We start from the raw sequence: 23,258 nt of genomic DNA on the forward strand, positions 1-23,258 counted from the left end.
TAAAACACTGATGATCTCTTTATGATAAGGAACTCCGGGATTAGGTGAAGAGCCTATCGTGAACCGCGCTGGCCGTACGACAGCCGTCACCCGATGCTCAGTTGGCTCCGCCCACTCCTCTTTGCCACGCAAATTCGGAAAGTGTATTAGTCACCGGCACTATAAATAGAAAGCCAGGGCAACGAGAGGTGTTAAGATGGATACATCAACATCATCTAAAACAAGCCCGAACAACGTTTTTATAATGATAATTAGTCTATATTTCACTGTGAAGAATGTGTTTAAATACCGCATTTGCACTAGCCACCGCAACCTACTAAAAAGTTCATATGTAAACTAAACCTGTCAAGCATGTCTGACTGTAAATAGATAAATCTGTTTTATAAAAAGTTCGAAACTTTCCTTGTGTACACACCCTGACCTGAATTCCACTAGCAAGCACCACTTATTAATTTCAAACAGTTTGCAGAGAGAACGCCCATTCAAAATCAACAACTGAATGAACTTTCGGAATTGTCAATATTCAGTGTTTCACGCTGTTTATACACGGGACTGCCACAGTGAAAAGTCAAGTAGCGCCACTTACTGTCGGTTATTATAGTAACCTAATAATAATACTATTACAACAACAAGCACTGTAGTCAACGATGCTGGAGGAAGTGTTTAATAAACATGTTAGGTTATTATCATCACGCCTATTTTATACAGAGTTGTCAGGGGAGGAAAATACCTTGACAGCCAGCACCGTGAAATAACATAGTTGTACGCTGAGACAAAACAAAGACTAGTACAACGCATATATACAAACCCTTAAATTAAACACACAACATATTTTATTCAACAGTTTCAGTGTCATCCATTGGCACTCAGTGCCAGTTGAATATTGTGTAGGGTGGTGGTGGGGGGTGGTCCGTACTTTACAATGATGAAGACCCAACCTTTGAACCCCCTCTGTTTCCTGGTTGTCCTATTGTGTGGGGCAGTCGGTCTCTTCATGTGGGAGTCTCTCTCTGGAAGGTCTGCCATTCTGGCCCTTCAGCTGCACTTACAGAGCAGTAGAGCTTAATGGCCCACAGGAACATCATCCAGTTGACATTCAAATTTCTCGCCCATCAACTCCGTCCTCCCTTCATAAGCATCCACTTATGCTCACATGCTCTCCCCTCCCTCCCCAGGTCATCTCCCCCACTCCCTCCCCAGCTCACCCCTTCCCCCTCTCCAGGTCCAATCCCCCTCTCCCTTCCCCCACCTCCAAGTTCACTTCCTCTCCCCCTCCCCCCCACCACCGCCAACACCCCCCCCCCTCCTCTCCAGGTCCAATCCCCCTCTCCCTTCCCCCACCTCCAAGTTCACTTCCTCTCCCCCTCCCACCCACCACCGCCAACACCCCCCCCCCCCCCTCCTCTCCAGGTCACCTACCTCCTCCTCCCTCCCCGGGTCCCTCCCTCCTGTTCCTCTGTCGCTGCTGGTGCTCCTGGATCTTGGTCCTGAACAACAGCGCCCCCAGGTGGCTGTGCGAGGCCTCGCTCATGGCCTTGGTCTGCATGCACATCTGGTACTTGTCCGGCGACAGCTCGTCGGCGCACCGCTTCTCGTGCCACAGGTGGAAGATGCTGCGCGACGGCGAGCGAATCACCATCAGCTTACTGTGCAGGTACTTCCTGTACAGGTGGACGTCCTCCAATCCCCAGCCCTTGATGCTGCGGTCGAAGCCGCCTGTCGGAGGGGTCACGTGACAGAGTTAGGAGAGGCGGTTGTCGACGCGTCTGTTAGAGCATCACAAGGCTGTGAATGATCGTTACCTATGTTGATGAAATCGGAGCGATACTGGCACGTCATGCCAAACCCAAAGTCTCTCCAGAAACCTGAGTCCTTCCTTATCACCTGCGGCAGAGAGGCAAGTGTAGAATGATGGTTTTTAGTTATATATATACTGTAGATATGCTTGTGTTTTTGCCCTTTCCTATTACTTCTTCACCATTCCCTCTCTCTCACCCTCTCTCTCTCCACCTCTCTTTTCTCTCACTCATCTCTCTCTCTTTTCTCTCTCTTTCTCTTCTTCTCTCTCTTCCTTGCGCTCACCCTCACCCACACTGAGTTTCCTGTCTGTGTCTACTCACCAGTTGTTGTTGAATAGGGGGGAGGGGTGTCTGGTTATTGTAGATCAGGGCTGGGTTGTACTGACTAAAGAGCACTGGGTAGAACACCTTCTTCCCTGAAAACAAAAGAGTCCACATCAAGACAGATGGACAGACCGCCAGGTTAGCAGAAAGCAGACAGACAGGAAGACAGGAAGTAGAATGACAGCCGAGCGAGCTGGCTTCCTCACCGGCCTCCGTGTTGAGTCGACAGGAAGTGAGAAAGTCCGAGGTGAAGTGGATGTCAACGTCGCAGAAGAAGAGGAGCACGTTTTGGCTCCGCCTCCAGGCCCGCGCTCCCACATCTAAGCCACGCCCACGGGAGAACTCCTCGTTAAGCTGGATGAGGGTAAAGTTCCGGAAATGGGTCTCCCTAGAGGAGAGGAGAGGAGAGGGGAGGAGAGAGCAACAGCAGTGGTGATGATAATCTTGTATCAGTATGGACCTGCCAAAACCATAATAACTACTGTCTGCAGGCGGAGGCCTCCTTAGCACTCCCCTGGGTCCTACTGCTGCAAACAACTGGGTGATTATGGCTCAGCAGTACCCTCCGCACTGTCTCCTGGACCTAATAACTGCAATGCACCACACACACACACCCTCACACACAACATACACACACACATACACATTCCACACACACACACACAAACACTCCACACACCCTATCATAAATATAGAGCTGTGTAGCAAAACACGGCCACATGATTCATTCTACTGCACCCATTTTACCAGTGTTGGAGAAGGGAGTGTTCAGGGTGTTTCAGGGTTGAACAGAGTTTCGTTAGGTTCGGCCCATTCGTGTCAGGGTGCGACAGTGTGCGACGCAGGTGCTGGGTCTGAGAAGAACATCTGGATTACCTGGACGCCTGGTCCATGATCGCTTTCACCTCGTCGATCTGCTCTCTCCCAAAGTAGACCACTGTGAGGTGAATTTTCCCATCCTGACGGATGCACTCGTCCCTGGAGGAAGAGGAGGAGAGAGAGAGTTCATTCCTTTTCCTTTGAAGCAGTCACACACTTGGTGTGTGTCGATGACTCTGTGAGCTACCGTCATCCCACCTGAAGTTGCTGATGAAGTGTCTGAAAGTGTCCGCCCTCTTGGAGAGAGGCACCACGATGTTGATGAGCATGTTCTGAGTGTCCACCATCTCACTCTTCACCCGGACCAGGGGTCCAAAGGGCCGGAAGAAAACCAGCTGTCTGAAGTCCTGGGGCCCCTGGCCCTTGAATATCAGCTCATACACAGTGCCCTTGTCTTTCACTGTACGGGTCAGACCTGGGAGGGGGAGGGGGCATAGGGAGGGGACACAAAAAATGGAGGAAAGAGAGAGTGAGATAGAAAACACGAAGAAGGGACAAAGAGTGGAAGGGCTTTGGGCCTTGGCATGTGACCTGCTGGCTCTCTCACCCTCGATGAAGTCTGAGGGGGCGTAGGAGCGACGGCCGGTGGGTCGTTGGTGTGCTGGAGTGTTGAGGACCTGCAGGGCGGTCTCCAACGCCCCAATGAGCTCGTCTCTCCGGTCCTTCCTTATTGGACGCTCCTCCGGGTGTCTGGTTAGACCCGTCTCCAGCTGGTACACCCTGGACAGAGGTCACACAACCAGGCTAACAACCAGCTAACTAGTACACCCTAGCTATTTATTTGATCCAAAACGACGCTTTGGACAAATGGGGTGGAGGAGAGACCATGCAGGTCCCTCCTCCTCCTCAGGGTGGAGGAGAGACCAGGTCCACCTACCTCCACAGGGTGGAGGAGAGACCAGGTCCACCTACCTCCTCAGGGTGAAGCTGTCGAACGGGACCACAGCGTACTCGCTGGGTATCTTCTCCCCTGTCTGGACCTCAGCCCTGCTCAGCTGGGCCCGGAAGAACTCCTGAAGGATGGGGACAGGTTGGAGAGAGAGGAGGGAGAGGAAAAGGGGGGAGGGGAGTTGGGAGATTGAAGAGGAAATGAAGAGGAGATGGCAAGAAGGTTCACTCAAACAGCAATCAAGATGACACTGCATGAAGACTGCTACCCAGGGGATTGCATGGCCTCCATTTATCTTTGTCTCACAGCATAATTAACATCTATCCAGAGATGCTGAAGATCTGGCTGAAAACATGGCAAGACCCTGTGATTACTGTCAAATGACTGGTTTCTCAAGGCTAATTACTCACTAGGGGTATTCATCTGGGATCGCGCCTCACAAAGTACCCTAAATGCGTGCCCTCACTTACACCCCTGTGCGGTCCCTCACACCCCTCCCTACCTGGAGGTCGGTGTGTATCTGGGGGCTCCGCAGCCCCTCCAGCCCCAGGGGGAGCACCCCCGTGGCCTTGGCCTTCTGGAGAGCCTCCTGGAGCTGCCTGGTCCTCTCCTGGAGAGCCTCCTTCAGCTGGGCCAGCTGCTGAGTCAGGCTGTTCATATAGTGTCTGTGTTTGTCCTCCCTCTCCTGCAGCAACGCCAGGTAGCCCTCCTGGCTGGTGGCGCCGCCCGGCCAGGACATCGCCGCCTGGCGTCCGGGGGCGGAAGCGCGCCGGCGGCCGGGCTCGCAGGCCAGGAGGTAGAGGAGGGCGAGGCAGGAGCAGAGGAGCAGCCCCAGCAGCCCCACGCGGCCCCCCAGGATCAGAAGCCTTCTACCCACCATGACGGAGCTCCGGACACATCAGAGGTGCTTTCTTTGTCGGACGTTCAAATCTGCAACGGGCTTTGCTTTCCATTTTGGGAGGTTGAGATGGGTGTTTTCCCTCCGGCTGCCATGGTTTGGAACGAATCGGATGAATGCGTGGGATTCTTTGATGCGGCTGGTGAGGTGAGGTGAAGCTTGGAGGAATCTAAAGCTAAATCATGGCCTCCAGAGCAGGGACTCGGATATCTGGTCCATGCTCATTGTGGTAATTACGGGCATCATCTTGTTCGTCGTCCATACGGCCTTCTGTCAGTCAGTCCTCTGCTAATTCCAGTCCTTCGGTAGGTTTCTGGGTCATTTCAGTTTATTGGTCAGCTGTACAACATTCCTGGAGTGGGGAAAAGAACATGTGAGCTTGTCATGGTCAAAGTGCTCCACTATCATACGAGATGTAAAAGCGTGTGGTGTCAATTAAACATGTTTCAGTTCAGAAAACATCCCAAAGACCGAAATGAGAACCGCGCGGCAAACATTCATACCAAGGACCCAGGACCCGTCAGTCATTTCTGTGAACTTTAAACTTCACAGCCTCTGCAGAAAACCGAGATATTCCTCATCTGTCCCATTCAGCTTCACCCTAATCTAATCCCACTCACCGTGTCACAGAAGAAAGCCGGGATAATCTTAGGCTGTGACTTTTCCGCACCCTTACCGTGCTCTCCTCTGCCCAGCAGCCCACGGGGGGTGAGAGGCAGTGGATAAAGGATCCACGGTGAGCTTGCGAGCTAGGAGTCAGGTGGCTGAGCGGTGAGGGAATCGGGCTAGTAATCCGAAGGTTGCCAGTTCGATTCCCGGTCATGCCAACTGACGTGTCCTTGGGCAAGGCACTTCACCCTACTTGCCTCGGGGGAATGTCCCTGTACTTACTGTAAGTCGCTCTGGATAAGAGCGTCTGCTAAATGACTAAATGTAGGAGCGGAGGACGCCTGAGTCGTTCCCAGAGCTTCAGCTGCTGGATAGTCAGAGCAGCGCTGCCTCGATGGAGGACCTGACCTCAGATTCTCCAGCAGAGCCACGACACGGAGGGAAAATGACAGAAACAAGCGTCTCTCTGTATCTGCGCGTGTGCCGTATTTTGAATATGGGTGTGTGCGCGTGCGTGTGCAAAGTTTACTCACACCACAGTTGGCTCTTTATCACGCAGGTACGGGCTGAGCTCATGAAAGACCCGCTTATGTGTCCAGGTCCACTCAGTGTGTGTGTTTGTGTGTGTGTGTGTGTGTCTGTTTGTATTCAGACGCTGTATTTTTGGGTGTGAGTTTAGGTTAGGGTCTGCAGGCTGTTTGGAGTATCTGTAAAAGCAGTAGGCTCTCTCTGGGCTGGGAGTTCTACGCAGCGCTAACACAGCATTCATTATTGAAAAGCCCTGGAAATGATGCCCGTGTTTGCAATTCCACAGCGGTTGGAGTGGCTGACGTGACACACCGAGTCTTCAACTTAACACCTTGTAAACAAATTCATCAAGGCTTGGATCAAGGTGCACTGCCACACTGGTAACTGGGTGAGGCCACGACTCAATCCTAACGTGCTTCCTAGGAACACGAGACCAGCAACGACAACATCAGCCATACTCCCAAACGCACCACATTCTAGAAAGTTCCTCTTGGTGTTGTCTCCCATGCTCAAAACAACAACAAGTATGCACCAGAATAACAAGTCCTAGTCCAAACTAATCCCACAGTAGGAGTACAGAATCCTGATGTGCAGGAGGAGTTCTCTCTCACCAGTGCTGAAGAAGCCGCCGTCTTCTCGCCCGCAGCTGTCACCTCCCAGAGCTGTGGAGGACGCAAGGATCCGAGGGTTCGGTCGTCTTCATACAGTCCAGCTCCACTGAAGCTCAGCTGGTTAATGCACGGAGCCCTGAGCTGCCCTGTATATCAAAGAGACAGAGAGGGAGGGGGGGAGAGAGTGAGAGAGAGTGGGAGAGAGAGAGAGAGAGAGAGAGAGAGAGAGAGAGAGAGAGAGAGAGAGAGAGAGAGAGAGAGAGAGAGAGAGAGAGAGAGAGAGAGAGAGAAGAAAAAGGGAGGGAGGGAGGGAAAGAGGGAGAGAGCAAGAGAGACAGAAGAAAAAAGAGTGGGCCCTGACTGGCTAAACTGCTGAGCCCACCTCAGCATCTCTTTCCCCAACCCCTCCCTCCCTCCCTTCTTCTCCCTCTTTCTTTCTCTCTCACACACACATTATCTCCTCTTTCATAACAGCCAGTGCAGCTTACATCTCCCTTCTCCAGCATCCTGCCGGCAGGACCTCAAAGCCCCCATGTTTTCTCATGATGTCTAATTAGTGACCTCTATGCGTAAAACCCTATGGTCTCTCTGTGATGTTGTGAGAGTGAGATCTGTCGACAGGGTGGATAACTACCACGTATGGGATGAAAGGAGTCAGACCCGTTTATGGTGCGGTTAAATACAGGTGTCAGACTTCACAGAGAGGATTTGTGTGAGAGAGAATTGCGACAACTCCTGCTGTGTGCTATTCAACTGGTAGAAAGAGCCGGAAGAACCTTGTCGTTTGGATGTCGCTTTCATCTTTCACCTGAAGGTGGCGCTAGAGCCAGCACTCATGTTGGTTGCGATAATACAAAAACCAGAAGAAATTAGCAATTTGTAAACAGAGTTTTAATGCCTGTTCATTCAGTCAGGTCAAACCTATGTACATTGGCTGACTGGCTGTATGGGGAAGCCAACTTCTTTTTTCTCACGTCTTGCTTTGGTCACAGGGATGACCAGCACATTCTGCTCTGATCCAGCTCGGTCTCATTTGGGACAGTGGACATAATATGTATCTGTTCCAGACGTGCGCGGACACACACACGCGCACACACACAGATGTGGGGCATGTGTGTCGGGCATGGTGTGTTTTGTGCTTCCTTTGGGCAGTATACTCTTGGTCTTCTAAACACTTCAACATGTCAGATTTAAGAACCGGCAGAGAAAGACAACAGCCTTCTCGGGTCATACAACTAAACCATAGAAGAAGGAGAAAGTGTGACATATTGTATAGAAAAGTGTGTACAGTACATGTTAGACTTCCACAGTCCACCGATTCAGTTAGTAATATCGAGATCAAATAGGACACCAACATTGAAACACCAACTGGTTTACACATGTTTTGGAGTACAATACAACAATGTTTATGTACAAAATGTAACACTAGTGGAAAAACTTGCAAAACCTCAGTCTTAGCCTAATGTTTGTGTGGATCAACAAAATTCACATTTTCATGTTTTTCAATATAACAAAAAAAACAACAAAGGCAAAAAAAGTCAAAGTTCTGTGCAACTTGGAATACATATCACAGTGAAGACACATACACAAAGAGAGACACAGAGAGAGAGGCAGACAGACCGACAGACAGACAAGACAGTGACTTGGGTGGGTTTCAATTTGTCCACCACAAGGTGTCACTTCTGCACCACGGGGCTGGTTGCTAGGTAACTCGGGCGCATCCATCAGAGTTCTCTGTGGGTGGTAACTAGGTTACACCAGCTCACTATCATCTGTGGGGGTTGTCTGGGTTACTCCACGTAACAGTGTGCTCTTCCTGGCAGTTGCTAAATTACGCCAGCTGGGGGCGTCACCACCGGGGCTGGATGCGGTTGACAGGGTTACACCAGTTCGTCCAGTAGTGTTCCAAGGCTGTGGTGTTGCTCCGGGGGACCTGCGATGGGCTTGTTACACATGGGGCACACACAGCGCACCTCGAGCCACTTCACCAGACACCTGCTCCACACAAAGAGGGAGTAAGGGAGAGGAGGACGGGCGGGGAGGGAGGAGGGGAAGGGAGGGGGGAGAAAGGGAGGAAGTGAGTGGGAGTCAGGTGGCTGAGCGGTGAGGGAATCGGGCTAGTAATCCGAAGGTTGCCAGTTCGATTCCCGGTCATGCCAACTGACGTTGTGTCCTTGGGCAAGGCACTTCACCCTACTTGCCTCGGGGGAATGTCCCTGTACTTACTGTAAGTCGCTCTGGATAAGAGCGTCTGCTAAATGACTAAATGTAAATGAATACAAAGAAAGAGCAAGATTATGAAAATGGAGAGGTTAGACGAGAGAAGCAGATTATCTAGAGGCTTCTATGACCCAAAGACAGTCTGGAAAGTGACAGTAGGGGGGACAGTCACCATGGTGATAGATGGCAGTGACAATTTGTCTGTCCAGTTGTACTCACTTCCTGTGGAAGGCATGTTGGCATGGTAACACTCCCAGCTCATCTTTGACTTTGAAGTCCTCCAGGCAGACAGCACAGGTCTGCTGAGGAAGGGAGAGAGAGAGAAGGAGGAAGAAGGATGAAGGGAAGGAGAGAGAAAGGATGGAGCGAGAGAAACCGAGAGAGAAAGAGAGAAAGGAAAGGAGGGAGGAGGAAGAGAGATAGGGAGAAGGGCAGAAGGGAGAGGAGGAGGATATGACATAGAAGAGAGGGAAGAAGAGGTGGTGGTGAAACAGATGAAAACATTTCCTTCTTGCTATGTAACTAACATGTTGGGACGTTATCGTCTATCCTGTAGCTCGTTCTCACCCCGTGGAGGTTCAGCTTCTTCGGATCTCCTTTCAAAACCACCTGGAGGAGTGAGACAGTCACATGACAGTCACATGACAGGCACATGACAGGCCTATATCACTTGAACTTGACACATTTTAGTAAAAATAATATAGTCGTGTTTTCACAGTAGGAACAGAACTAGAACATTTCCCCTCAGAACTCACTGCGTTTCCACCACAGGAAACAGTGTCTAAACTGAGTTCAAAGGAGCAAAAGCAGAAAGCATTAAGTCCCTGCTCCGGGGATAGTACTTCCAAATTCTGTGACATAAGTATGACAATAATTAAGTTCCCTTCCGCCGCAAACACACACCAACATGGAGAACATACGATAGATGGACAGACAACGAGGTCCAGGCCTTATTAAGCATGTATGCTGAGCACAAATCCAGCAGCTCTTGGAATCGGTGACCCGGGCCTGATGACAAAGTGTGTTCTAAAATCTCCGGCATGTTAGACGAGCTGAGCATTTGTGCAATTGAGCAATGGGCTGAAGGGACCTTCTAGTTCCTTGAAAGGTAGTTCTGGGGAGTACAAGTTCCAGAGACCTTGCGGTGGAAACGTGGCTTATAAAGTGAACAGTGATGTATGGAAGTGAACGACTTGTTCCTCCTCTCCCCCCTGAAGCAGCAGACTCACCTCTCTGTAGCCAAACCGCTCACTCTGGGCCTGGTGACGCAGCTTACTGCAGAGACAACAGACAGACAAACAGGCAGTTAGACAGACAGACAGACAGATGGTTGGATAGACACACATATCCGCAGGCACACATTCGTACACACACACACACAGACCGAGCTAATGGCAGTGTTGTTTCTTGTGGTCCCAGACCACGTCCAGCAGCGCAGCAGGCCAGTCTTTATCACCCTGATGAGAAGTGTCTCAACCTATTTAGACACATCTAAACAATGCTAAATGTGTGAGAAGGTGCATGTGGCCGTGAGAAGGAGATTGTGTGTGAGTGTTTGTGACTGTGTGCATGTGTATGTGTGTGTGCCTATGCATGTGGTTTGACCGTACAATGAGAGTTTCAAGGGGAAGAAATAAGTAAGTAAATAAGTAATTAATCATAATGACTCATAATATGAAGAGTACAAAGAAGTCAGTCAGGCCTCACTAAAAGGCAATTTTTGTTATTGTTTACTTGTATGATTGTTTTATTGTTTGGCTGTTGAGGTTTGTTTATTGTTTGTGCTGATCACCGCTAATGCTTGTTCATCCAGAACAATGTGAGGATACACACTTTACATGCATGTCATTCCCGGCACAGCACAATACAGGCAGCTGTAGAGAAGAGGAAGGGGGGGGGGGGTAAGGGTGCATAGGGGAGGGGGGGTGGGGGGGGGGGGGGGTGTAGAGATCTCTGGTGACAATCTGTCAGTAAAAACACAAAGACACTTCTGGAGTGAAAGAAGGAACCTGGACACAACGCCAGACATTGGGGTAAAAATCAGGTTTAGAATATCGGAGGAGACAGGAAGTGAGAGAGGGATGACATGGGGGCAGACAGAATGACTGGGAACAGCAGGCCAGCTCATCACCATGGTTATGAATCACCCTGGTCTATAAATGAAACTGCCGTCACTCTCTTCTCTCCTGGAGAGACCTCCTGTGATTGGTGTGATGAGTGTGGGAAGTGACTCATGAATCATCTGCTTTGTGTTCTTAGAGGCACTGAGACCGTCTAACCTCTCTCTGTGTGCTGGAAATATCAACCAGCCGTCGACTGACAAAGCTTTCAGCGGACCAGCCACACTAACTACCAACCAGCCACGCTAACTACCAACCAGCCACACTAACTACCAACCAGCCATGCTAACTACCAACCAGCCATGCTAACTACCAGCCACACTAACTACCAACCAGCCATGCTAACTACCAACCAGCCACACTAACTACCAACCAGCCATGCTAACTACCAACCAGCCACACTAACTACCAACCAGCCACGCTAACTACCAACCAGCCACACTAACTACCAACCAGCCACGCTAACTACCAACCAGGCACACTAACTACCAACCAGCCATGCTAACTACCAACCAGCCACACTAACTACCAACCAGCCATGCTAACTACCAACCAGCCACACTAACTACCAACCAGCCATGCTAACTACCAACCAGCCACACTAACTACCAACCAGCCATGCTAACTACCAACCAGCCACACTAACTACCCACCAGCCATGCTAACTACCAACCAGCCACACTAACTACCCACCAGCCATGCTAACTACCAACCAGCCACACTAACTACCAACCAGCCATGCTAACTACCAAGCAGCCATGCTAACTACCAACCAGCCACACTAACTATCAACCAGCCACGCTGGTTACCAAGCAGCCATGCTAACTACCAACCAGCCACACTAAGCCAACTGTCACCTAAACTTCAAGGTCAAGATTATGTGTTTGTTATGTTCCATTGAAAAACTGACTTTTTTAATGACATAACTGTGTAATACAGTAACTTGGTTTTACGATTATGGCGCCTTGAGTATGGCGGTTTCTGTCAGCAGTGCTATGGCAACAGAAGAATCCCAAGATTTCCCAAACCACCAGCTTTCTAACATTCCTGGGTGCATCGAGAGCACACCCTTGTCTTGGGTAATCTGTGCTTCCGCTGGCCAGAAACAAGAGAAACCTTGCCAAAGACCTTGGGATGAAAAAAACAATTATTCATTACTAGGCCTGTCTCGTGCCACTGGCATATCTTTGCCATTTGAAGAAAACCGTTTGGAGCCAATTTCAAGGTTGTTGACAAAATATAACCAATCATTTACTTTACATTGTTTTGGGATTTAGGGTGGAAAGGTTTTTTTTCTTTCTCCTCACTCTCTCTCTCTCTCTCTCTCTCTCTCTTTCTCTCTCTCTCTCTCTGTGTCTCACTTTCACTCTCTCTCTTTCTCTCTCTCTCTCTCTCTCTCTCTCTCTCTCTCTCTCTCTCTCTCTCTCTCTCTCTCTCTGTCTCACTTTCACTCTCTCTCTGTCCCTCACTTTCTCTCTCGTTCCCTCCCATCTCCTTCTATAAATCATTGTGGTAATGGCAGGAAACCATGTCTAATACCTGAACATATTCCAACAACATACTGCTGTGTTGTTCTCTGGGGTTAGGAGTGGTGTTGCGTGTGTGTGTGGCGGGGGGGGAGGGGGGGGGGGGCGACAGAGGCAGCAGGGGGGGACACACAGAGTGAACCCCGCTCCCCTGGCCACACTGACATCAGTCCTCACACTTCCTTCACCCTCATATCCTGGCACACCAACGCCTCACATCCTGTCCCTTCTCCCCACTCATCAGGGAGTTCATTGTCAACAGAGAAAAACAAGTCAGCCTTTATGTTTATGCCATTCTTCCATAAGTTTTATCCTGCACTCTCGGATAACCTATCCTTGGGTCTCTCTCTCTCCCTTTGCCTTCATCCTCTCACCTGATGAAGTAGCAGCAGAAGACGAGGCTGAGGATGAAGACGAAGATGCCCGTGCCGAAGATGACCATGTAGATGTTGAGGGGCAGATCCTGGAAGGTGATGGGAGGCATGGTGCACGACTTGTTGGAGTAGACCAGTCCCAGACCACAGAAGCACCCTACAGAGGACACAAGTATGGATGTCTTTAGGATCTTATGCCATCAGAAGGATAGCAAATGAACACATGATTCCTGTTATTATAATACAGAGGCATGCTTCAGAGGAGACAAGTGGGGGGTTTAGAAAACGTATCCCACGAAGCATACAAACACAGTTTTTACAGAGAAAATTGGCATGCTAAACAGGATGCAGCCCAGGGTTCAGAAACACATGCACACACACACACACACTCATGAGCAGCTGAGGGTCAAGGCTGCTGCAGCTGTGTCCGTCTCTGATGCCAGCCAAAGATTGGAGCTACACACACAGTTCTATGTTTTATCACACTTCTGTTTTTCAAACATTCTCTCTCTCTTTCTCTCTCTCTCTCTCTCTTTCTCACACACCAAATTATTAGTCTCTTTCTTTCACACTAATCCATGAGGAATATACACACCACCAGGACTGTGTTGAACATTTACAAATGAATGTCCAAGATAATGGCGCCGTAGACCTTGAGCTGGCCCACTCCCTAACTGAGCCAAGGTTTTCTCAGTCAGCTAACGCTAGCTGTGAAATGAAAACACAACATCGCTGTATCCAGGCAACTGGACTGTAATTTGCACAAGACGTGATTTCTATCCTGACACTAGATCTGTTTCCCACAGCGGTAAACTGTGAGACTAATTCTTCTGACGCATGAATAATCTAGGTTTGCTATAATTATCTCTCTTCTGTAAAGCTAAAATGACACAGAGGAGGGCAATTCCGAACAAGAAGTTGTTGGCCTGTAAAACAGGAACGGGTTATGATATATGACATAGAAGGCAGGTTGTGAATGCAGTCATTTGGATCAAGCTTGTGCTGTCCTCTGCCATGTTTTGAAGGAGAGAGGCTTCTTTCCTCGCTCCACAGTCCACCAAAACAGCAGTGCTGCCTTCAGACCGAGCTCGTGCATGTATTCATGTAACAGACGCTTTTATTCACAGCAACGTACAGGTGGGGGATTCGAACCTGTGACCTCTTGATCTGCCATTAGATACTCTGACCACTGAGCTATTCCCAGACCCATCTCCACATGATGGGCTGTGCAGGTGTGTGTGTGTGGGCTGCGACCTATTGATCAACGATGAAATGGACTACCACTGAGCTCTACCCATCCCCATGCTCTACCACTGAGCTCTACCCATCCCCATGCTCTACCACTGAGCTCTACCCATCCCCATGCTCTACCGTGCTGAAGGGGGGGGCAGTGTCTGTATCAGCGATCTCCTGCCTCATGTAATCCCAAACAGACCATTCCGATTTGGCTCTGACGCTCCAACCACGGGGTTTGTCAAATGAATCAACACAACGATCCATCCCTCAGACAGGACAACTGGTATCCACCCTGCATACTCTCATCCCCAGCAAGTCCTTGGGAAATCCTTCCCCCCCCCGAAACAAATAAATAACACAAAGTGGAGTTTTTTACTGTTTTTAGTGCATTGATCTGTGTTGTATTATTTCTGTTAGCTCCACTTACTCAGGGGGGAACAAGGACCTATCTGGCAGGCTCAGCAGTGAGGAAATCAATGACTCTCTTCCTCATCTCCCTCCGCTCAAAACTGCACCCAGACACACTGCTCCACATCTCTCTACTGCATTAAAGACTCCGGGGGCCTGCAAGTCAATACCATTCCCACAGACTAGGTCTGACTCACTCTTTGCATACAGACATACTTCAACCTCCCATGTATTTAGAATGCACAGTGCTGCATATTCCTCAGTGCGGCATGTGCCTCAGTCCAACACAGATGGAGTCCCGTCCACAACGTTGGCATAATGGGAAGAGGCATAGAGGGAGTGAGTGTGCGTGAGTGTGTGTGTGCGTGAGTGCGTGTTTTCATGTCTACACACGCCACATGTAATTACAGCCGTGTACATCACCTGTGATGCCCTCCCCAGATCGACAATCTTAAATGTAGGTCATGTGTCTGAATACCTCTCTCTCTGCTGTCTCTCTGCTGTCTCTCTCTCTGTATGCACTATGTCTCTGAGAGAAGCCCCATATGACCACTGACCTATATATTGGCATTCTCGAGAGGCACATGGTTGCCATGGTGCCAGGACCAGTAGATGACTTGAGAGAAATGCTCCTGTTTGTTATTATAGAACAGTGAATCTGAGATTCAAACTGAGATTGTCATTCTTGAACCGAGAACCAAACAGAGTTATCTGGTGTGCAATTATGTTGCAAGATGTCTGGTGATGTTCTGCTCTATTACTGCCAGGGTTTTTTTTTTTTTTTTTTTTACACAAAGCTTGGCCGCCCTTCAATACTATAGAGATAACTGTCTATGAATCAGCTCAATATAACACTGGCATCTGTCTCTGCTGGTTGCTTTCCCGAAAAAATGGGTTGACATCAAACACAAGAGCTGTTCCGGACTGTAAGGTCACAGACTGGAATGCATCACTCTACAAATAGCATTTGTCCATGTGGAGTGATACATAATAATTCAACTGTATGCAGTATTCTGCAGTGTGATGGTTTAGACAGGTTGTTACTCACTGTAAATATAACCTTACTGCTGGTAGACAGTAGGCACCTCAAATAATTTGACACATCAAATCTAGTAATGCAGTGTGAGTTTGTGTGTGTGAGAGAGAGAGAGAGAGAGAGAGAGAGAGAGAGAGAGAGAGAGAGAGAGAGAGAGAGAGAGAGAGAGAGAGAGAGAGAGAGGGGACTTGAGAGGCACAAAGGGTGTAATTGTCCTTGTTTTCTGAACATGATATCAGTCGTCAGTCTGGACTGAACCAGGCTTCAGTGATCTGGATCACACCCATCAGAAAAAGCTTGACAGCTTCACTACCTGCACAAAACACTAACATAATACTTCCATGATGGCCCGATCTCAGTGGGAAATTAGCTATAATCCTCAGACTTTCATCACAGCTTCCATTTTCTTCCCTATGTGGACGTTTACCCCCCCCCCCCCCCACACACACACACACACACACCCCACCCCATCTGCCCAAAGGCATACAGAGCTATCTGTGTTTAATACCGTAAACTCAAGATGTGCCTAAAAAACACGAGGTGAAAACAGTGGCTCCACAGAGAGACTCGGACAGATGGTATGAATGACATCCCAGTCCTCAACTCCAACCCTTTTATAAGCTCACCACAGTCTATGGGTCCATTTATACACTGTGCTGGCTAGTTAGTCAAATGAGGTCAATGGCTGTCCGCAATTACGGTAACAACTTAAAAACTGATTTTATAGAGTTGGGAACGTGCTGAGTAGGCTAAATAAAGTATGAAGGAAATCTATAATTGATTATTCGAAACAGGCTACAGTCATGAAAGAATTACAACGTAATCATGAAATTTAGAACAGGCTACGACCAAACAAGTCACAACCTACCATAGCGATTAACAGGGCTGGGGGGTGGTGAGGGAGGGGTGGACAGAGAAATGAACATACAACATCACATGGATCCGTGATAGAGATGCTGCTAGCGTCACATCAATGGGGACAACGAAAATGACTCACCGTTACACCACTGAAACGGGTGCATTAATGCACCAGAGATGACCGTTGATAAGAAACGATTTTTATATAAAATAAACAAATAGCCTACAAATAAAACGTTCCGTGCCCCAGTCCAGAATCCAGGAGTGATAGTATTATGTTGTTCACACTTCCCAGGTAAGGGCGGTAGGATACTCAGAGTAGCAAGACAAAAGCGGCGTGGATCCAACGACACAATGGTTCAGATCCAATTTAAAGTTATCACAAAAGCTACAAGGACAGAGGGCTTTGTCCTTTACCAGCCTATACAGAAGACGCAAGGGATCCCCAGCAACTCGGTGTGTCAGTGTCTCTTCCTAGAACGTGCATTTTACATCCTAACTTCAAAGAAACTGCAAAGGTACGGCTAATCTATCGTTGATGCAACGGTCTTTAACTGTAAAACGACATACTCACCCAGTATCATTTTCTACATATAAAAGGAACTGGAGCGGCTGTATCGCTCTTCCCGCCCCCGCAACCGCGACCGACAACTGTAGGAACCAATCGTTGTTGAACTCGGTAGGGTGTCAGTGGTCTGCCTGTGTTGTGACGGCGAGGGTATGTGGGGGTGGCTAAAGGATGGTTATGACTCTCTTCTGTGCCATAATATGATATAACCTATGTCAACAACGACAAAATGCAAGGTAACGATCATGACTAGGACGATACAATATTTATTGAACTGCATCACAAGCCAGCAACATTTGCCTGAATATAAAACTTGTAAAAATCTAAAAGTTTTTTTTATAGAAGGACAACTCTTTTCCTGTGGGCATGGGATCAAATTGTCTTCCTGTCAGTTCAGCCTGTCAGAAAAAGTAGATCTGCTGATAGGATGTGAAGTTTGCTGAGTAGGTCGGTGTGTAGTTATAGATCAGCGATGCAGCCTCCTCTTCAGGTGAGCTGAAGGAATGCCAACTTCTCCTGCCTTCCATAGACAAGAGTTGTTGCCATGGAAATAGAAATGGTTGCAATCAAATATAATACAACATTAAATAATACAGTCCAATAGAACACAGGTGAATCATAGAGAATCAATGGTGCCACAACCTCAAAGTTTGTCCATAAACTGTACAATTATATAAATTACAATACAATATAATATATCTTTTGAAAGTTTGGGTAAACTTTATTAGTTGGAGCAAAAAATATCTACCTTCATTGACAAAGAATTCAGCCAGTAGAGAGGACACTCTCACAGCATTAGGGGAGTGAGGGAAGCTCATCTTAGTATTCCACATGAAACGGTTCACCTCTGGGTGCCACTGGACTCCATAAAATGGATATTTCTTCCCTGTAGTCATCAGAAAAACAGCCTAATCACACTTTCATATGGACGCTGTTACACGGGCACCACATAGATTATATAATTGCAAAATAATACATGATTACGTTTTATGTTGTGACTTGTTACAGCCCAAAGTATAGTGTTAGTATTACAGTACTACAGCAGATTATTCTATTGACTGATTCCGTAACAATCGATTGAGTTCCAACCTTCCATTGTAGAGACAAAGACAGCTCCATTCGACGCAACGTTAGTGGACAGGATGGAGAAAAAACTCTGCAACTCCTTATTATCCATGAAAGTCTTTAAAAGAAGGAAACAGCTGTGAGACATGGGGGGCCGGGGGCCAGGGGGGGGGGACCTGAACCTGCCCACTGCAGGGTAGATGGAGGTACACTACCTTTTCTGTCACTCCATAGTTGTGGAAGTTCCCAGTCAGAGGCTCGTGGGTTAGAGCCGTCATTACCTCGCGGGGAAAACTCCGGAACATCTGACTGGAATGGGCCTCTAGCGAAAGAGTGAGAAGAGAGAGAGAGAAATACAGAGGTATGGGGGGGAGCAAAGGCGCAAGTTGGTTAGATATCTCATCTCTCAAGAGGCATATTGATACTGGATACAGAAACCGTTTTTAGTTGCACTCTCAGTATGTAAACAGTACTTGGATAAAATACCTTGCTTGTTCTTCAGTCACAATTCGAGAAGGCTACTGACCTCTGGTGGGTCACTGACACCAGTAAACAACTGTGTTCACCAAGGAATGTGCGAACAAGGAAGAGTTAGATACATGTTTGAAGCTTCTGTCGATTGGTGACGAAGAGAACTCTCCTTCTACTGCTTCTGGGAGTCTCTGAGGCTCCCGTATTTCAACAGCCCCTTGATGCTAACTTGATGCTATCGGGTAGAGTTTAGGCTACCGGCGCTAGGCCCACCTGCTGTGAGGTTGAGAGGGAGGGCCATGTTTTCAGCCGGGGTTTTGGTCAGAAGGTTCTCTCCTGTCACCAGGTAGGTCAGCAGCTGTAACCCCAGACAGGTGCCCCAGATGGGGAACACATCCCCAGCATCGTTGGCCTGAGGACAGACCGACAGACAGACAGACAGACAGGCAGGCAGGCAGGCAGGCAGGAAGACAGGCAAGCAGGCAGACGAGTAGATAAAAAGGAAAGAATGTGTCGATTATAAACAAACTGACCAACTTTATAGATCATAGAAGTAGTCAATGATTTGATGTCCGGTTCTGGAGCACTGACCGTCAGGGCCAGCCTGTAGAAGATCTGAGCCACCCTGGAGAAGTCAGACGTCTCCAGAGCCGAAGCTCCTCCGATCAGCAACAGGCTGGAGAAGAGTTCAGTCAGTGGAATTCTGACAGTCCAAACTGCTCCATTCGTCTGTCCATTCATCCATCCATGTATTTATCCATCCATCTATACTCTCCATCAACTCATCCATCCATTCCTTTAGCAGCTATCCTTCAGTTTCTTTACCCATCCATCCATCCACACGTCCATTCCTTTATTTATCCATCCATCCCCTTGAGGAATATAGATTGGAGAACGACTGGCAAACATATACCCTATGTATAACAATCCATATTGCAGTATTATGAAACAGATTGAACTGGACCAAAACTACAGTATGTATGATAATGGAGCTGAAAATGACAGCACTGGGCTACCTGTAACTGTGTACTGTAACACCTGTAACTCACCCATTGATGCGCTTGAAGATGTCCTCGTACTCTTCAGGGGTGTGGGTCAACCTGTCAAAGAAACCCTCGATCAGGTGTTGACATAGCAAGACTGGATCTCCACTCCCAGTCACCGAAAATCACAGTTGCAAGGTAGGCTATAGTGTACCTGATGGGCATAACCCGGCTCCCCGCGGATTCTAAATATTTCACATATGAAGAGGGTATGTATGTCTTCCCGAACGGTTTCATTTCATCGTCCACGACGTCCTGCGTCAGAATACCTGTGCGAAATTATTGGGGAACAAAACAATGTGTAGAAGTAAGAACGAGATATCAAAGTTGACAGACGAGCTCTAAAATAAGATGTAAATTAAACAAGCTTTAAGTTAAGAACATGTATGGGAAAAAGTTATCATAAACTAGTACTACGATGAAGCCTATCTCGGTTTACGGACTCACCAATAATCGGTCTGTTGTTCATTGGGCCTAGATTCCGTGCAGACGGCCTTGCGTTGCTCCAACTGACACACAGTTGACAGCAAAGGAGAAAAACTGCGCTAAACATTGCAAATCCCTGCATACACTTTTTATTTATTTATTGCAGGTAGTTAGGTTTCCCTACGCTGTCTAGGGAGACATCAAGGAAACTGTTTATAGCTTCAGAAGTGTGCAGGAAGTAAGTGCTATAGAGGAAGTCTGGAATGCCCAGTTGGACATGTGATATTCCTGCGGTGAATGTTTCTCATCTTGGCGGTATGTAGTTCCACAAGTTCCACACATACACAATCTCTCCCTCACATACACAATCTCTCTCACACAACCACAGGAAGACACACGCGTGTTTTTAAGCGCCAGAGTTGGCAATGCCCCACACACCTGGAAAACCTCGCTTGCGAAAGTACATGGACTTATGTTGTGACACCATGGCGGCAAGCACGCAATTCAAGTCAGCTATCAAATGTGTTAACAGCACACGATCAGAACTGTGTTTCTAGGCCACAACATCCTGTCGTGTTAATTGGTTGGCCACCAGCAGTTTGCATTTAAAATGCGAACACTTTTAAGGTCATAACCGGTTTTGTAAGTCCTCTCATAACGTGCCGCGGGGGTTACAACGAGTCAGCAAAATTTCACAATGTCATTGAAAATGGGAAGTTCAAAATGTTTATTAACTTATGCCAGACAAATACATATGGTGATTTGGGCAATCTGGGACATTAGGTAATGTTGACACCTAAACTCCAGAGCGTTTTCTTCCCAGCTATGACAATGTCTAGTCCACAGAACTTTAACTAGGTTTAGCATGGATGTTATGTGACTGAAATCACAAAACCTGATTGGTGTGGTGTCACAGAAAGGGTCAGGGCACTAGTCAATCAGGAAGCTCAGATGAGAAAATGCATGCCAAAAATGTCCCAGATTACATAGGCTACAGAATACTACATATGTAAACAACCCATGAACAGTTTTACATTTTGTTTAGCCTACATGAAATAGGCTATGCAAACGCAAAACACAGTATCAAATCCTGTTTGGTAGAGCAGTGACTGAACTGAAACGTGTTCCCATTGCAAACCTAAAAGGCTCATAAACCCACAACAAGTGAATGGGAAAAGAACCCTCGCCACCTCCACTACGATTGACGGTGATTTCCGTGAATCTTGGCGTTAAGTTTAATGAGCTGTCTGAGGAAGCCTCTGTTAGGGATGACGCCCCGGTTGTCCTTCACTGCGCATATGGCCTCCACCAGGGTCAGATGCTGTTTCAGCATGAGATAGGCCAGGACTAGTGTGGCTGAGCGGCTCACGCCAACCGCACAGTGCACCAGAACTGTACCTGAGACAGCCAACAGAGAGCGCCAGAGAGTAAGATCAGGTTTAAACAGTGGGAATACAACAATCATCTCCTCCCTCCCTCTCTCTCTTGCACCTCCACCTCTCCCTCCTTTTATCTCCTCCCCACCCTGCCTCACTCTCACCTCCTCCTCTTTCCCCTCCCCCACCCTCCCTCACTCCCTCACCTCCTCCCCACCCACCCTACCTCGTTCTCACCTCCTCCTCCCTCCCTCCCCTCTCCCACAATTCCCTCCTCCCTCACTCCCTCACCTCCTCCCCACCCTTTCATCTCCTCCCCCACCCTCTCCGCTCCTCTCTCTCACCTCCTCCACTGAGTGCCCTGTAGATGAAGTCTGCCGAGGTCTGGAAGTTGGCGCTCATGTCGTAGTCGCAGCAGTCGCGGCCCTCGATGCCCTGGTAGGTGATGTTCATGCCCTGGTAGGTCTCTGCCCCTCCCCTCAGCCTGCTGTGGGCCGCGTTCAACACGTGCGTGATGCGGTGGAGGGTGAGCTCGCTTCGGTTATCCGCGCTGCTCCTACACCAAAACACCGACGGTTAACACTCGGTTTACATTATGAATGGAGACGATATAATTGGTGTTAAGACTGACTGTAATATTGTGCAATAACTTTGAATCTAGTGGGTTCAGCACTGTAGTTTAGTACAATAGTTATAGAGATGGCAGTTGGCTCAGTATTGTAGTTTAGTAAAAAAATTGTAACTGGAAGTGCAGCTTCAACTGCCATAAATGCCAATTTATTGAAGCCTATGGAATGGAGACCCAATCAAGCCTCACAGCCAGGCCAGAGGAAATGGAGACCGTTTGACTGTGAATATCTGGGAGGAGTAGCAGATCCCAAGAGGTCAACAGTGGAAACTCAGTGAAAGTATGTCACCACAGGCTCCCAGAGCAAAGCCCAGCTGGAGACAGATACAGTTACACTGCCTGCATTCTAAACAGATTTACGATCGGCTACCTTTTTCCTGTGCATGGACCACAACTAGGACTTAGCTAGCAAGTTAGTCAGCATTTTAGTCAGCCAGATAACTAGCCAGACAACTAGTCACTTACATTTCACATTTACATTTGAGTCATTTAGCAGACGCTCTTATCCAGAGCGACTTACAGTAAGTACAGGGATATTCCCCCAAGGCAAGTAGGGTGAAGTGCCTTGCCCAAGGACACGTCATTTTGAACGGCTGGGAATCGAACTGGCAACCTTCAGATTCAAGCCTGATTCCCTAACCGCTCAGCCACCTGACTTACTGGTCTCCAATGTAGAGCTTGGGCCAGACCTCGTCAGCATGGCTGACAATCGCCTTCCCTGTGTAGAGCAGCCTCTCCAGCTCGAACACAGCCAGCCCAGGGGAGCTCAGGTCAATCTCCACTTGGCGAGGAGGCGGCCTGTCGTTCCAGGAGGGCGGGAGTTTGGAAGTATAAGACATGAGCTCCGTTTTGCCCTGGGATCCAGCCGCCCTCCGATGACACACTTCGTTCTGTGGCCTTGGAGAGTGCTGATCTGTTGAAGCGGTTCAGTCAAGCTTCTTCTGGTGGATTAGCCAGGGCAGGCTTGTAGCCTCTGTTAATGTTAGCTCAGGTAGTAAACATGTGAGGCCACGTAGAGCCGTTATCCACTGACCTGAGTCTCTGCAGTCCGACCAGGTGTGCTGTGACGACAGCCGCTGCTTGTCCCTACAGTCGTCAGGGTGGTCTGGTGCTCTGTCCTGTCAATCAAATATGTGGCGTGCTCTGCGGGGTTTTCGAGAGCCCTGTTATGCTTTTACATGAAAATAGCAGGCTATTTAAAGCTGTGAATTCTAGCTGGTTGGCAGTGTGAATGTACATCCACAGATGTCTAAATTCAACAGACAAGTTACTCTTTTTCGCCTTTCTTGTGGTTTGATTTGGCTACGAATTCATTGTACATTTCTGAAAATCTTCCCACCTAACACAGGAACACACAAAAACCAGC

The 23,258-nt window shown here is 48.3% G+C and overlaps 4 protein-coding genes across 5 annotated transcripts; all 4 read right to left on the reverse strand.

Annotated features, from left to right (window-relative positions):
* Positions 1-1,441: 1,441 nt before the first annotated feature.
* LOC134012345 (chondroitin sulfate N-acetylgalactosaminyltransferase 1-like) lies at positions 1,442-6,672 on the reverse strand (the record flags this gene model as incomplete). Its single annotated transcript, XM_062452136.1, has 10 exons — positions 6,538-6,672; positions 4,394-5,141; positions 3,915-4,015; positions 3,550-3,722; positions 3,201-3,417; positions 3,000-3,101; positions 2,330-2,511; positions 2,121-2,215; positions 1,803-1,884; positions 1,442-1,716 (listed from the first exon to the last, which is right to left on the reverse strand). Coding segments are annotated over exons 2-10 (1,605 nt in total), but the record flags the coding sequence as incomplete, so codon positions are not given.
* A 738-nt stretch (positions 6,673-7,410) lies between these two features.
* rnf122 (ring finger protein 122) lies at positions 7,411-17,015 on the reverse strand. 2 transcript variants are annotated; one of them, XM_062451089.1, is made up of 6 exons: positions 16,890-17,015; positions 12,778-12,934; positions 9,987-10,032; positions 9,325-9,366; positions 8,977-9,059; positions 7,411-8,532 (listed from the first exon to the last, which is right to left on the reverse strand). In XM_062451089.1, the coding sequence occupies exons 1-6, from the start codon at positions 16,897-16,899 to the stop codon at positions 8,418-8,420; spliced, it is 453 nt and encodes a 150-aa protein (XP_062307073.1). In that variant the 5' UTR covers positions 16,900-17,015; the 3' UTR covers positions 7,411-8,417. The 2 variants fall into 2 exon arrangements, with proteins under 2 accessions (XP_062307073.1, XP_062307072.1); XM_062451088.1 differs by lacking the exon at positions 16,890-17,015 and adding an exon at positions 16,455-16,883.
* A 111-nt stretch (positions 17,016-17,126) lies between these two features.
* Positions 17,127-20,415, reverse strand: LOC134011709 (gamma-glutamyl hydrolase). Its single transcript, XM_062451086.1, has 9 exons — positions 19,910-20,415; positions 19,617-19,731; positions 19,469-19,519; positions 19,011-19,095; positions 18,693-18,831; positions 18,164-18,270; positions 17,973-18,066; positions 17,632-17,769; positions 17,127-17,403 (listed from the first exon to the last, which is right to left on the reverse strand). The coding sequence occupies exons 1-9, from the start codon at positions 20,028-20,030 to the stop codon at positions 17,285-17,287; spliced, it is 969 nt and encodes a 322-aa protein (XP_062307070.1). The 5' UTR covers positions 20,031-20,415; the 3' UTR covers positions 17,127-17,284.
* Positions 20,416-20,591: 176 nt separating this feature from the next.
* Positions 20,592-23,032, reverse strand: LOC134011710 (dual specificity protein phosphatase 26-like). The gene is made up of 4 exons (XM_062451087.1): positions 22,926-23,032; positions 22,553-22,805; positions 21,609-21,820; positions 20,592-21,286 (listed from the first exon to the last, which is right to left on the reverse strand). Exons 2-4 carry the CDS (start codon positions 22,729-22,731, stop codon positions 21,084-21,086), a joined length of 594 nt encoding a protein of 197 aa, XP_062307071.1. The 5' UTR covers positions 22,732-22,805; positions 22,926-23,032; the 3' UTR covers positions 20,592-21,083.
* Between the last annotated feature and the right edge of the window lie 226 nt (positions 23,033-23,258).

Source organism: Osmerus eperlanus, chromosome 25 (genome assembly GCF_963692335.1).
Source record: "Osmerus eperlanus chromosome 25, fOsmEpe2.1, whole genome shotgun sequence".
NCBI lineage: Eukaryota > Metazoa > Chordata > Actinopteri > Osmeriformes > Osmeridae > Osmerus > Osmerus eperlanus.